At 55.9% G+C, this 14,345-nt stretch overlaps 2 protein-coding genes across 19 annotated transcripts in view; both read right to left on the bottom strand.

The window, feature by feature from the left end:
• The window catches only part of CNTN2 (contactin 2), a 30,235-nt gene extending 25,270 nt beyond the window's left edge, over window positions 1-4,965 (bottom strand). Inside the window, exon 1 of the mRNA XM_054648658.2 lies at window positions 4,804-4,965. The gene's annotated coding sequence lies outside the window, so the exon portion shown is untranslated. The remainder of the gene's footprint in view (window positions 1-4,803) is intronic.
• Window positions 4,966-7,458: 2,493 nt separating this feature from the next.
• Window positions 7,459-14,345, bottom strand: part of NFASC (neurofascin) — an 86,668-nt gene continuing 79,781 nt past the window's right edge. For all 18 annotated transcript variants that reach the window (XM_077190619.1, XM_077190623.1, XM_077190628.1 and 15 more), the window contains one exon: window positions 7,459-13,898. In XM_077190619.1, the coding sequence (XP_077046734.1) occupies window positions 13,667-13,898 (232 nt within the window). In that variant the 3' untranslated portion in view covers window positions 7,459-13,666. The remainder of the gene's footprint in view (window positions 13,899-14,345) is intronic.

The raw sequence follows: 14,345 nt of genomic DNA, 5'->3' as shown, positions 1-14,345 counted from the left end.
CTGTCCATTAGCGGGATAAATCAGTGTAATTCCATCTCCTGCACTCAGCCACCAGAGGAGCATTTGGGATTAAGTGGGGCAGCTCCTTCTGCCGCAGCATTCCCCAGGGAGGCATCGCTCCGGCCACGATCCCTCCTGTGCCTCTTTTATCTGGGATCGTGGCTGAAGCTGGAGGGGGCAGGCGTGTGATGTTCCCTGGATTCTGACTCTCAGAACCTTCCCAAGGTTGGGGACATCGTGTCCGTCCCGGCACAGCGTGGCTGGGGAGGGACAAACGGCTTCATTGTCACGGGTTTGTCCTCCTGGAAATCAGGGGTGGATCGAGAGGAAAACTCTGGATTCAGCCCTTCCCGGAGCTTTTTTGGGTCAGATCTATCGGTGGCTCCAGGTCCTGCAGGAATTCTGAGCCACTCCAAACCCATCTGAGCAAGGAAGGCTCCGAATGAGGACCAAAAGAGGGGCTTGGGGTGGAGTTCTGTCAGCCCAAACGGATCCTGATCCTGGGAGCTCTTTTCCTGAATAATTGGTCGCAGTTCTGGGCTGTCCCCAGGGCTTGGGGGAGTTTCCTTTTCATCCAAACTCTCCCTTTGTGCGGGAGACAAAGCCGGGAGGTGCCTTTGGTCCGGACATGGAAGGGGGAGTGGGCAGGGAGGGGTTGGGGGGAAAATCGAATGGTGTTTAAAAAAAAAAAAAGATATTTTATTATGAGTGGGACTTTCCTGCTCTGGGCAGAGTGAGTTTTACAGCTGAGCTTTGCAGTGACCTGGTTTCCCTTTAAAAATTATATTTATATTTTATATTTATATTTATGATTTATAATAATATTATTTATATTTATATAAATATAAATATTATTATTATAAATCATAAATATAAGTATAAATATATTTTTATATATACAATTCATATATATACAATTAATATTGTTATTTATATTGGTATTTATATTCATGTTTATTTATACTTATATTTTAATTGTCTTTTTCCTCCCCAAACAAATCCATTCCCATCTGTGTCCTCGGTGCCTCCTGGGGGGAAATGGAATTCCAACCTGAGCTGTTCAAATATCCCTTGGAAAATTCCCGGGGGTTTGGAGCTGGAGCTCCTGGGGGTTCTGGGTTTGGGTCACCTCCAGTGGGACCTGGGGACGCCCGGGTGGCTCAGCCCTGAGCCAAAGCCTCGGGACAGGTGACAAAGCCAAGGGCACCAGCGGGAAGAGCCGGGAGAATTTTCCATGGATCTCCAGCCCCCAGGGATGGGGGAATTTGGGCTCGGGGAGGGAATTCGCCCCAGGCTGGGCACGGCCCTGGTGTTAAGCCAGGCTGCCGCTCTGAACTCTCCCTCAAGACTCGACTCCCAGCTCAAAGCTCAGCCCAGAGCAGCCGGGGTGAGAAGCCTGAAAAATCCACCCAGGGGTGATTCCAGCAGGAATTCAGGAGGCGATTCCAGCCAAAATCCTGGTTAGCGCCTGTTAAAGTCACAGATATTCCCACAGGCACATTCCCCTGCTGCCAACCCCTCTGGAGAAACGTTCAGTTTTCCCGGGAAACGTTCAATTTTCTCGGGAATTGTTCCCTTTTCCCCGGAATTCTTCCCTTTTCCCGGGAAATCCCGGCTGCTCCTGCGGGATCTCCCGGAAGAGGCGCTGGGGCCGGGTGGGATTTCAGGCAGCGAGGACGGAGCTGAGCCCCCCTCCCCAGAATAAACCCCCCCATTCCCGCTTCCCACCGCCCTCTCCAGGCCCGGCTCAGCCCCGGGAAGCTCAGCCTAAAGCCGGGACCATCCCGGGCTCCGCCCGCGCTGCCGGTGGCGTCAGAGCGGCGGCGCCTTGCGGGGCTCAGGTACAAATGGCTCCCACCTGCTCCAGCCTCTCCCCGCCGCTGGAAGCTCTCCCGGGAGCCGGGAACAACGCGCGGGGAGCTCGGGAAACCTCCGGGAGAAGGGGTTGGAAAGGGGAGCCCTGATCCAACAGCGAGCGCCTCCCCGAGGTTTTGGGGTTTGGGGATCCCCGCCTGGCTCCAGGGATCTTCCCAAGCTTCCCGGAGCTCCCAGTGCACCGCTGGGTGCTTGTACTGCTCATGCTGGGGTTAAAGCCGCCCCTCAGGGGAAGCTGCAGCTGCTGCCGGGTTTGTTTTGCTCCTTGGGATGCTCCAGACCCGTGCCCAACCTTCTCTCCCGCCCCTGGGTTTGGGGTTCGGGCTCCAAGCGTTGCCAGCCCTGTCAGGGATCAGCGCTGAACGGATTTTCCTGGGCCCTCCCGGTTTTTACGGCTGCCCGGTGGAAAATGAATGCTCCAGTTTAGGGTCAAGGTTGCTGGGCAGGGCTGGGGTTGGGATTCACAGCCGGCTCCGGCTGGGAATGTCCCTTGTGCTCCCTGGGATCATCCCAGTGGGATCCTGGATTTTACAGCGGGACCGGGGATGTTTTTCATGGAAAGTGAAAGATTTTGGGTTCTTTGGGGAAAAGGATTTTGTGCAGCTGGAGAGCGGCGCTGAGCAAACTCGTGGGAGACGGGGAAAATTCCTATCCCAAATTCCTTGAAAACTCCATCCCGAGTTCCTTGAAAACCCCGCCCAAACTCCATGAAAGCCCCATCCCGAGCTCTCTGAGACCCCATCCCAAATTCCCTGGGACCCCTTCGAAATCTCCCTGGAAATTCCATCCCAAATTTTCCCTGAAAACCCCGTCCCAAATTTTCCCTGAAAACCCCATCCCAATCTCCCTGGAAATCCCATCCCAATCTCCCTGGGACCCCATCCCAATCTCCCTGAAACCCCATCCCAATCTCTCTGAAATCCCATCCCAATCTCCCTGGAAATTCCATCCCAATCTCCCTGGAAATCCCATCCCAGTCTCCCTGGGACCCCATCCCAAATCCCCACCCCGGTCTCCGCGCGGGCTCCTGGAGCCGGCCCCGATCCCGGGATCGCGGCTGAGCCGGGAGCGGCTCCCGGAGCTGCCGGGGACCCCCGGGGGTGCCAGGGGCTCCGGGGGTGGTGGCACCGCCAGCGACAGGGACACAGCGCCACGGCCAGAGAAACCCGGGCAGGGCTCAGCCTCTCCTCGGGTATTTCATGGATCGTTTGGATTTTGGGAATTTCCAGCGCACCTTTAACGGCTTTGACGCAGGCTCAGCTCCACGTGGATTCCCATTTTTTTTTTTTCCGTGGGGTGGAAATTCCATGTGCTGTGGGAAATCCTAAAGGCGCGGTTTGGGTTTTCTGCCCTTTATGGTTTATTTGTGGTAAATCCGCGGAGAAAAATCCTAAGCCAGACCATCAAATCCTCGGCGAATATTCCAAAGGGATAAAAGCGGCCGCTCGGTTTTGTGGGAATTAATCAGGGGATGGAGAGGAGCTTTGGGACCCCTTTGTCTCACTCTACCTGAGCCCAGGTGCAGCTGGGCTCACAGGACCTCCCCATCTCCCGTTTTCTGGAGTTTTTGGGAATTCTGAGCCACCCCTTGGAAAGCTCACTTATTTCTGGAAAGTTTGGGATCCGCTGCTGAGCAAAGCAAGAGGTTTTTGGGGTTGTGTCGCTGTGCTAAATCCCAAACACCCAGCCTGGAGAGGTTCATTTCTTGATCCTAAATCTCCTGCGAGACCCCTCTGCTCCAGCTCTGGGCCCTCAGAATTCCTCCTGGATCTGCCTGGGGGGAGCAGGGCCGAGCTCGGGGAAAGCCTCGGGATTTCTGGCAGCTCCGGGATGCAGAGGCTGCCGCCTCCCATCCTCACAGCAACCGGTGTTTCCCGGGAGAAGCGCGATCTCCCGGGAATCCGCCCCGGCCCGGCCGCGGGGACAACGCTGGGGGCTGGTGGGGGTCGGGGCCAGCCCGGGGCGGTTTTGGGGTGAGGAGGGAGCTGGGGGAGTCTGGAGACACGAGAAGGAGCCCCAGGATGATCCCCTCAGCTTTCATCCCCTGGGACCGGGAACAGAGGGGAGCCCTCATTGCGGGGTGCCCCCCGTGCCCACGGGGGAATGGATCCACGGCTTGGATCGGAATTCCCGCGTGTCCCAAACCCCCCGGAGCATCCCCAAATCCCACCCTCCCCTGGGACCTGCCCTCAGGAAGGTGAACCGGGACACCACGGCGCTCCCTCTGCTCCCTGCGCGGAGAGGAGACCCCGAGGCTGCTCAGGGCTCTGCCGGCCCCTTCCGGGGGTGCTGAAGTAGTTTTGGGCAGCAGAACCCCCTGCGGACCCCCCCAGCCCATGGGAGATGCCCGATCCCCCCCCCAGCGCTCTCCCGAAGTGCCTCGGGCCGGAACGCGCCGGGAAAAAACCTCGCGACAATCGCTGAGAACCGAAATATTCCTCGATTTTTTTTCTTCCCCCGTAAGAGACATTTCTGCTGACAGCCGCCCTGACCTCGGCCGCGCAGGCAGCGCTGCCACAAGTGCCACGGCCTCCTGCCAACTCCACCCCCGGCTCCTCTTCTCTCCGGAATGCCCAAAACACCCTCGGCTCCTCTCCGGATGCCCCAAACCACCCCTAGATCCTCTCCAGAATGCCCAAAACACCCTTAGATCCTCTCCGGATACCCAAAACACCCCTAGATCCTCTCTAGAATGCCCAAAACACCCTCAGCTCCTCTCTAGAATGCCCAAAACACCCTCGGCTCCTCTCCGGAATGCCCAAACCATCCCCAGCTCCTCTCCGGATGCCCAAAGCACCCTCGGCTCCTGTCCCCGTCCCTTTGGAGCCCAGCGAGACCCCGCAGCATCCCCCGGCCGGAGGGTGCTCAGATCCACCCGCAGCCCCGTCCATGGCTCCGGGGTGCAGCAGAGCGGCACGAAGCGCTTACCTGGGGCGGGAGGGCTGCGTGGGCATCAGCCGGGGGCCCGCGGGGCCTGGCGGCTGCCGGGGGCCGGGCTGCGAGGCAGCGCTCGCCTGGTGGCTGGCCGAGGGTGGATGTGTGTGCCCAAAGCCACTGCAGCATCTCTGCATTAGGATGTGCTCCTCCCTCTCCTCCCTCCTTGCGTGCGCGCTCCCTCGCTCGCTGCCAACCACCACGCCGCTCCCTGGAGACGGGGAATTGTTGGGGTTTTAATTTATTTATTTATTTTTCTTTCCCTCCCCCCCCCTCCTCCTTGCTTTTACCTCGCTTGCCACAGCGCAAGGCGGGCAGGCAGAGCGGCTCGGGCATCATCATCATCATCATCATCGTCGTGATGCATAATTCATCTCGCAGCCTCTCCCGCCTGCTGCGCCCACCGGCAGAGCCCCCTCGGGGCCGGAGCAGGTGTGGGGCCGGGGGCGCTGTGGGGCTTGGAGCCCCTCGCTGTGGGGTGGGAGCAGCCCCAGAGCCCCCCCAGCCCTGTGTGGGTCCAGGTGTGTGCACCCCCCGTGCCTAAATATATCCCCGATTACACAATCGATCCGTAATTACACAATCCGCCCGTGGGTACTCGTGGATTTCTGTGTCTGCCGACAGCCCAGGACGGGATTCGCGCGAGGAAATCGCGGCACGGCCGAATTTTGGGGTGCTCCGGCTGGCCTGGGTGGGGATTCCTCACAGCGACGGAGCGGGGCTGACAGCGTGGTCACCTTTGGGTCACCCTCGGGTTTTTGGGTGTGCCCGAGCCCCCTTGGCCGTGGCTGTGCCCGAGGGGCTCAGGTTTGCCCCGGGGGCTCCCCCAGCGCCTTTCCCGGTGCGATCCCGGCTGCTCTCGGGAGGTTCGTGCCGCTGGAGCCACACGATGGGGAGGCGACAGGGACACCCCGGGACACCCCGAGGTGTTGGGTGAAGGGTGCCCGTGCTGAGGGGGGCTTCAGGTTGTGGGAACAGAGGGTTTGGGATGCGCCAGGGACCCTCCGGCCCTTCCCGGCTCCTGTTAATGATGTCGGGAGATCAGCGGGCGCCGGGGCTGGCCGCAGGTTAATGGGCTGCAATTAGAGAAAAGTAATTAAGGCATTAGTGTCTCTATTGATTGGCAGAGCTCCCGCGGGCCGGGCGGTGCGCGGGCAGGAGGGGGCCTGAGGGTCGCGTGTGTCGCTTCCCCTCGCCCAGTTTGTCCCAGTTTGTCCCAGTTTGGGGTCCCGGCTGCCAGTTTGGGGGTGAGAAAGGAGGGATGGAGGGATGGATGGATGGATGGATGGATGGATGGATGGATGGATGGATGGATGGATGGAGGGAAATCCAGGGGAGGAGATGAGCCCTGTCCCAGAGGAGGGAGGGGCACCTGCCCTTTGTCCCCTCCCCTCTGTGTCTCCGCCAGGGTCACCTGTAGGTGACAAGGACAGCGCTGCCCCCTCGGGCGCCAACGCCCCGGGACAGCAGCGACGGCGAGGCCGCCCTGAGGAATCCCTTGGATATTCCCAGCTCCAACAGGGAAAACTCAGCCGTGGGAATGGGGAACAGGCTGGAGCTGCCTCCCGGAGGAGGAGGAGGAGGAGGGAAGCCGGCATCGGCCTGGTCCTGCCCCTCCAGAGGCTGGGGACGATGCGGTGTCACCGCCGGGCCATCAAAGTGGCACCGAGCGCGTCTGGCCCGGATCGATCCCAAGGATCAGCACGGTCCCGCCGCCGCTCGGGAGGGATAAAATCCCGACGGGAATGCTGGAAGGAGCCCGTGGAGAGCCCCAGACCTTGGGCTGCGGGAATGGGGAACTGGGGGATTGGAGGAATTCCCGGTGGAATTTCTGCACCAGGAGCCAATGGCAACTCCACGATTTTCCACAATTCCATCCTTCCCTGGGGCACGGACAGAGCGTGGCTGGTGCCTCCATCGCGCCGGGAATGTCTCCATAGGGCAAAAAGTGCTTTTCCCCCTCTCTGCTGTTCCTGGAAATGCTGGGCAGGGGCGGGAGCAGCCCCCGCTGCAGCAGGAAGCACTCAGCCCTTCATCCTCTTAGCCGGGCCCGCCGCAATTACATCTCAATTAACCAAATTACTGCGCCGCTCCCGCTCCTTTCAGCCCCTTCCCCGCCCCGGGGAGCCTCTGCCAGGAGCGCTCCGGAGCCCCGGGCAGGAAGGGCTGGGAGCGAGGGATGGATCCCGCAGGGATGGATCCCGGCCGGATGGATCCCGGCGGGAGCCGCGCTTGGCTGCCGGGAATGGGGGGCTGGGGTCAATCCCACATTTTCTGAGCCGTGGGAGCTTCTCCCCCTCTGCTTCCCGAGGGTTTGGGGGCTGGAAATGGGGCTGGAGAGGATCCAGGGCTGTCCCTGAGCGTTCTCCATTCCTGGTCAGGTTGGGAATTTTGGGAATGTTGAGGGCTGGCACAATCCAGGCTCTGGTTCTGGAGAGACCCAGAGCTTCGCCTGATCATCCACCTTTCCTGGCCAGGGAGGGAATTTTGGGAATGCTGAGGACAGGCACAATCCAATCTCTGGTTCTGGATGGGATCCAGAATATCCTCCTTTCCTGGTCAATCCTTGGGAATTTTGGGAATGCCAAGGACCAGGCTTTTCTGCTTTTCCCTCTTGGAATTCCACAGGAATGACTCTTGGGCTCAGCATGAGTTTTGAACCATGTTTTATTATATGTTTAGTGTTTTCTCTATACAAAAAAATCCAGTCTTTTCTTTTTTTTTTATAGTGATTCAAAAAAAAAAAGAAAAAAAAAAAAAGAAGATATCTGAGTAGTTTGGCCTTCTCTCATCTCTCATGCAGTTGGTTTAGAAGTCCTTAAATTAAACCCTTTTTTTTTCCTTTCTAGGTCATAAATCTCGCTGGAAACTGAATTTTTACAGCCTCAGCTTTACATTTCTCACTGGAACAGGTGGGGTTAATGCAAAGGTGGTGGTTTCTTCCTCTTCTTCGTTTTTGTTTTATTTTTTTTTGCTTTAAAAAAAAGGCAAATGAATACACAGGATACTTGAGACCAGCCGGGAGGTTGGACAGAGAGGACGGACGGATCACGAGATATTTACAAATTAAATTAAAACAAAACAGTCCCGGTACTTTCTGTTGGATGTGAGAGGCAGGAACGGACATTTAAAATGATATTTTGGAGGGAGGACTCTGGTCTGGGGGTCTGACATGGGATTTTAGGGTTCATATGGGATTTTGGGGATCTGACGTGGGATTTTGGAGTTGACATGGAGTTTTGGGGGTCCGACATGGAATTTTGGGTTGTTGACAAAATTTTGGAGGGTGGACATGGAATTTTGAGGGTGGACATGGGATTTTGGGTGGTTGACATGGGATTTTGGGTGGTTGACATGGAATTTTGGGGGCTGACACAGGATTTTTTGGAGTCGACATGGAATTTCAAGGGACTGACACGGACGATTGGGGGTCTGACAGAATTTTGGGGGATTAACACAGAATTGTGGGGACTTGACATAAAATTTGTGTGCCTGACAGAATTTTGGAGGTTTGACGTGGAGTTTAAGGGTTTGACACGGAGTTTTGGGGGTCTGACATAGCGTTTCGGGGCTCAACACGGATTTCAGGTTCTGACGTGGAATCTGGGGGCTGACACAGAATTTTGGGGGTCTGGCACGGGGTTTAGACAGCGCTGAACAACCAAACCCCGATGTGAGGACACGGAGACACAGGCGAGGGGCGCTACTGATGCCGTGGGTGGCGCTGTGAGGACCAGAAAAGCATCGTTATTTTCGTTAATAAAACAGCTTTTAGTGCAAGAAATACGAGGTGTCTTTTTTTTTGTCTTTTTTTTGGTCCTTTTTTTTTTTGTGGTTTTTTTTTTTCCCTTGATAAGGTTTTGTGTTTTTTTTTTTTTATTGCTTAACTGAAACCTTGGTTGCTGCAGGAAAGCCTGGGCCGAGGAGGTGACGTCGCAGGCGGCACTCGCGGCTCTGCTGGGACCTGTGCGGTGAGGAGAGGATTTGGGATGTGCCAGGGTGGGCGGTGACATTGGGATGTGCCAGGAAAAGGTGGCGGCATGGCCAGAGCCAGCGCTGTGGTGGCCCCAGGTGACGCTGCCCAGCTCGGCCCTTCTCCCTCCTGGTGACACTTGGGTTTGGGATCTGCCACCTCCAGGAAGGCAATGCTGGCAGCAGGGACAACATCTCCTGTTGGGTTGGGTTTCTCCAAGCAGGATTTCGGGGTCTGGATGAAAATTCTAGCTTTTCCCGCTGTGTTTTTTAGTGCCTCCAGTTGTGGTGTCACCTCAGGGAGAATGGGAGCAGCCTCCGGATCAGGGAAGCACAGCGATGTCCTCGCGTCCCGAATTCCTGTTGCTCCTGTCAGCTGTCCCAGGGCTGGGTGCCAGGGAGGTCCCTGGAGCTGAGATGGAGCCTGGATTCGTCTCCAGGACATGGATGTAGAGTTGGCTCGGAATGTTGAAGGAACAGGACAAACCCACACATTTGGCATTGAGCTCGGCTCCTGAGACTGCTGGAACTGGGGGTTTGGTGCTGGAACTGGGGGTCTGGCTCTGGAATTTGGGGTGTGGCTCTGGAATTTGGGGTCTGGCCCTGGAATTTGGGGTCTGATGCTGGAGTTTTGGGTGTGGCTCTTCCCTTTTTATTTCTGAATGAGAAGTTAAACCCTTGATGAGGAAAGGGTTCTTTCTTCTGGAGAGCTGGAAGTGTTCCCTGCCCCAGAGAGGTTGTGCAGATCCCGGGGAGGGATCGTTGTCCCTGTGGTGGGAATGGGAGCATCCCTGCGAGCCCTGGGAGTCCAGGAATCCCTGGGAGCCACAGGAATCAGGACAGGAGGTGGCCGGGATGTCCCCTCTGGAGAGGGCACGGAGCAGCAGAGCCGCTCCCAGGGAATGGGATCGGGATCAGGGTGGGGAAGATCCCTCAGCACCACAAATCCTTGTGTGGATTATCCATCCATCCATGGATCCATCCATGGATCCATCCATGGATCCATCCATGGATCCATCCATCCATCATCCATCCATGGATCCATCCATCCATCCATGGATCCATCCATGGATCCATCCATCCATCCATCCATCCATCCATCCATCCATCCATCCATCATCCATCCATCCATCATCCATCCATGGATCCATCCCTCCATCCATCCATCCATCCATCCATCCATCCATGGATCCATGGATCCATCCATCCATCATCTATCTACGGATCCATCCCTCCATCCATCTCCTGCTCCAAGGATGCTCCCAGGACACGCTGTGGGTTCATCCCAGCCCTGTCTGGTTTTTCTGGGAGCTGTGGGGTCACCCTGGGAGTGCTGTGGAAGGTTTGGGGTCAGGGCTTTTCTCTCTGTGCAAACCTTGAACTTTACTCAAAGGAGTAAAAGATGAGAAGCTCAGGATGAGTTTTTAGCCTGAATTTTCCTTGGACTCCAAAACTCCAGGGGGGAGATTTTGAAGAAATGTCAGAATTTTTGCTAAACCTTAGAAACGCTGAGTAACTTTTACACCGAGCTGAGACAGGGCTGTGAGTAATTTACGCTGAGTTGTTTGTCCACCTCTGCATCTCCTCCCTCTTCTCAATACTCAAAGTAACCTGGGGAATTTTATGGGGAAATTTGGGATAAGGTTGGGCAGAGTCCAGCTCCTTCCCATTCCTTTTTCCAAAGGGATGCTGAGAGATTTCCTCAGGGATGGGGTGGTTCAGGAATCAGGGTTTTCATGGGAATGGCACATCACGGGTACCCAACATGGGCCGGCTTCCAGCAATCCTGGCCTGATTCCTGAAGGTTTAGAGGAGTTTTGTGGTCCCTGTCAGCAGCAAGGACTGGGAGTGCTGGGAAGATCCCAGATCCAGAGGCTGGATTTATTTCCCATTCCCAACGGTGCTTGGGCAGGGAGTTGCACAAACTCAGCTGGGAGCTGGGAGTGGTTTGGGAATGGGATTGTCCCCGTCCCAGGGGTGCTGTCACCTTTGGGAATGGGATTGTCCCCGTCCCAGGGGTGCTGTCACCTTTGGGAATGGGATTGTCCCCATCCCAGGGGCGGTGTCACCTTTGGGAATGGGATTGTCCCCGTCCCAGGGGTGCTGTCACCTTTGGGAATGGGATTGTCCCCATCCCAGGGGCAATGTCACCTTTGGGAATGGGACTGTCCCCGTCCCAGGGGCGGGGTCACCATTGGGAATGGGATTGTCCCTGTCCCAGGGGTGCTGTCACCATTGGGAATGGGATTGTCCCCATGGCCAGGGGTGCTGTCACCTTTGGGAATGGGATTGTCCCCGTCCCAGGGGCGGTGTCACCATTGGGAATGGGACTGTCCCCGTCCCGGGGGTGCTGTCACCTTTGGCCTGGGGGGTGTTTGCCTAAAAGCTGGAAGGGATTCTGGGATTCTGGGATTCTGGGAGTCGCTGTCCTGAACGGGCGGCAGGACTGGGACTGGGGCGTGGCTGTGTCCACACTGAGGGTCACAACGGGGCTGTCCCTGCCAGGGGACACGGCTGGAGGGTCCTGGCAGGGGGTGACAGATGAGGGACATCCCTGGGACAGCTCCCCCAGCTCTGTGAGGGGGCTCTGCCTCTTGGCCCTGACCTAAACCCCAAAATTCCTTTGCCGTTGGTTTCATGGAACAATTCGGGTGGGAAGGGACCTTTTAAGGTCATGAAATCCAACCCCACGAGCTCCATCTTCACCCCACCTTGACCTATCAGAGAAGACGACCAAGATAAATGATAATTATTATTTAAAGGAAGGCATTTGCATTGGATTAATTTGCATCCATCTCTCCTGTCGGCCCGCTCCGGGCTCCTCCTGGGATCCATCGGGATGTGGCAAAGTCCCTCTCCACAATCCGTAGCAGTGGGAGTATCCCTGTCACTGACATGTCTCCAGAGCAGAAAGAATAACTGCGCAAATCCCGTTGCATCCTATCAAAAAAAAACCTCCATCCTCCTCCAAAAAAAAAAAAAACAACAAAAAAACAAAAAACTAAAACTAAACCAAAAGGAAAATCCATCCAAAAATCCATCTTTTCCGAAGGAAACCCAGCCTCTCTCTCTCTCTTTCGCAAAGGTACCTTTGGTTTCAAAAGTGCAGGAAGTGGGAGGATTCACGGGACGCAGTCCGTCAGGAATCCCTGCCTTCTACCCTGATCCATGCTGGGGGAGCTGGGAACGCTCCCAGGCATCCCATTCCTACTGCTCAGGTGGATCCGAGGCCGTCGGGGGCGCGGAAGCGGAGTGGGAAGAGCATCCTTGGAGTGACTCCCCGGCAAGTCCCAAGCTGTGTAAGGCATGTGAGGGAGCGCTCAGGGGGGGTCGCTGAAATCCTGGGAGTCTCCAGGCGGGATGGGGGGGTCCCACGGTGGCTTGGCTGAGTGCTGGAGGGGGGAAAGGCCACTGTCAGAAAGGAGGAGAAAGTGGGAAAAACAGCGTCCGTCCGGCTCATCCCGGCGCCCGTGGAGGTTTGGGTTCCAGTCCGGTGTTCCTTCCTCGTGGTGTGGCCCTGAATCCTTTAGGGAATCCCCCACCTGATCCCAGGGGTTTTTCCGTCCTCGCTTGCATTATTTTTTCGTTCATCATTCTGGTCTCCTTGTCCCGTTCTGATCCCGCTCCTGCTCCAGGCCCTCTTTGCTACATTGGATTTATGGAGTTGCCTTGGAAAGAAAGCAGGCGTGGGGTGGGGGGCGGCTCCCCCCAAAATCCCTACAAAGCAAATTTAAACCCAAAAAGGCTTTTCTGCAGTGCTGCCACGCCGGGCTTGGCAGGGGAGAGGCTCTTCCCTGTCCTTCCACAAATCCCAAAAGCTCCTCCACAACCTCCTCTTCTCCTCCCGGGGTGCTCCGGAGCTCAGTGGGAATGGGGGATGAGCTCCCCGTGGGTTTTCCCAGCCTCAGCAAGGACAAATCCCGGAGCTGAGGGAGGTGGTGGGGACCTGCTCTTCCCTGCATAGGTTTTTTCAGGAAGGAGGGTTTTTTGGGAGAGGTTATGGGCAAGGTGCTGCCGTGAGGATGGACGGCTCAATAATCTGGTGTTTCCACCCCAAAATCCACCCCTTTCCTCCTTCCATGCCTTTGCTCTGCCCAGGCCCCTCTCACCCCTCTTCCCTCTCCAAAATTCTTTTATTTCTTTCCCCCTTCCCCTCTGATCCAGAACCTTCCTGGAAAAATTAAACCCAAAAAGTTGGAGCTCCCTCCTAAAAGAACAAAAAAAAGCCTCGGGGAGCCGAGCCCAACACGGGGCCCTTCCGGACTGAGGCAGCCCCAAAGTGGGGAGCAACCCCAAAACTGGGAAACAACCCCAAACTGAGGAGCAGCCCCAAACTGAGGAGCAATCCCAAACTGAGGAGCAATCCCAAACTGGGAAGCAACTCCAAAAATGAGGAGCAGCCCCAAAATTAGGAGCACCCCAAAACTGGGGAGCAGCCCCAAACTGGGAAGCAAACACAAAAATGAGGAGCAGCCCCAAAATGGGGGAGCAGCCCCAAAATGGGGGAGTAACCCCAAAACTGGGGAGCAGCCCCAAACTGGGGAGCAGCTCAAGCATCTCCTCCCCTCCAGCTGCTCCAGCTCCCGCCCCGCGCGTCCTTTGCCATTGGCTCGTTTGCTAAGGATAAATGGCATTGGCGGCCGCCTGGGCTGCCTCGTTGGTTGGAATATTTTTCTTTTTTTTTTTTCCTTTGTGTTTTTTTTTTTTGTATTTTTTTGCTATTTTTAATTTTTTTCTCTATTTTTTTTTTTTTCTGTTTTGTTTGTTTTTTTCAGTCCTCGCTCGGTTCCCGCTCCTGTCGGAGGCAGCGGCGGCGGCGGCTGCCGGCGGAACCCCCGCCCGCTCTGAACCCCTCGGGCTTTGGGCGTTTTTCCCGGCGTTTTTGCTATGCCAAGGAATAAATGGCATTGACGGGGGACGTGGCCTCGGAGCTCTCGTTGCCCTCGGTCTCCTCTTTGTCCTTCTTGACCGTGTACTGGCCGATGAAGGAGCCGTCCTCGTTGAACTGGCCCTCGCCCCCTTCTCCGTAGTCCACCAAGCTGTCGTCGCTCTCCTGCTGCTTTATCGTCCCGTCCAGCGAGGTCTGGCTGTTGGGAAGAGGTTTGTTGTCTTCATCGCTGGCAGCAGAAGACAGACAGACACGGCAAGGGTTGAGAAACGGGGCCGAGAACCTTCCCCCGAGGGATGGAGATCCTAAATCAATCCGCAGCGGGAACGCGGCTCGGCAGAGCCCTAAATAACGGGGACTCATCGGGGTGTCGGGGGCTGTGGGAGGTGAAGGTGGTTGGGATCTCTGAACATCCAATTTTGTGATTTTTTCAGCTCAGAAATCGAATTTCTTAACATCACTTTCCACACCTCAGATTTCTTAAACCTTGATTTCCTCACCTCGATTCCTTTCCCTCAATTCCTTAATCATAATTTCTAAATCTCAATTTCTAAATCTCAATTTCTAAATCTCAATTTATTAACCTCAATTTATTAACCTCAGTTTATTAACCTCAATTTATTAACCTCAGTTTCTTAACCTTGATTTCTTACTCAGTTTTTTTACTCTCAAATTC

The sequence above is a fragment of the Agelaius phoeniceus genome, chromosome 25 (genome assembly GCF_051311805.1).
Source record: "Agelaius phoeniceus isolate bAgePho1 chromosome 25, bAgePho1.hap1, whole genome shotgun sequence".
Lineage (NCBI taxonomy): Eukaryota > Metazoa > Chordata > Aves > Passeriformes > Icteridae > Agelaius > Agelaius phoeniceus.
The sequence above is the reverse complement of the archived record's forward strand: the minus strand, read 5'-3'. Positions and strand labels throughout refer to the sequence as shown.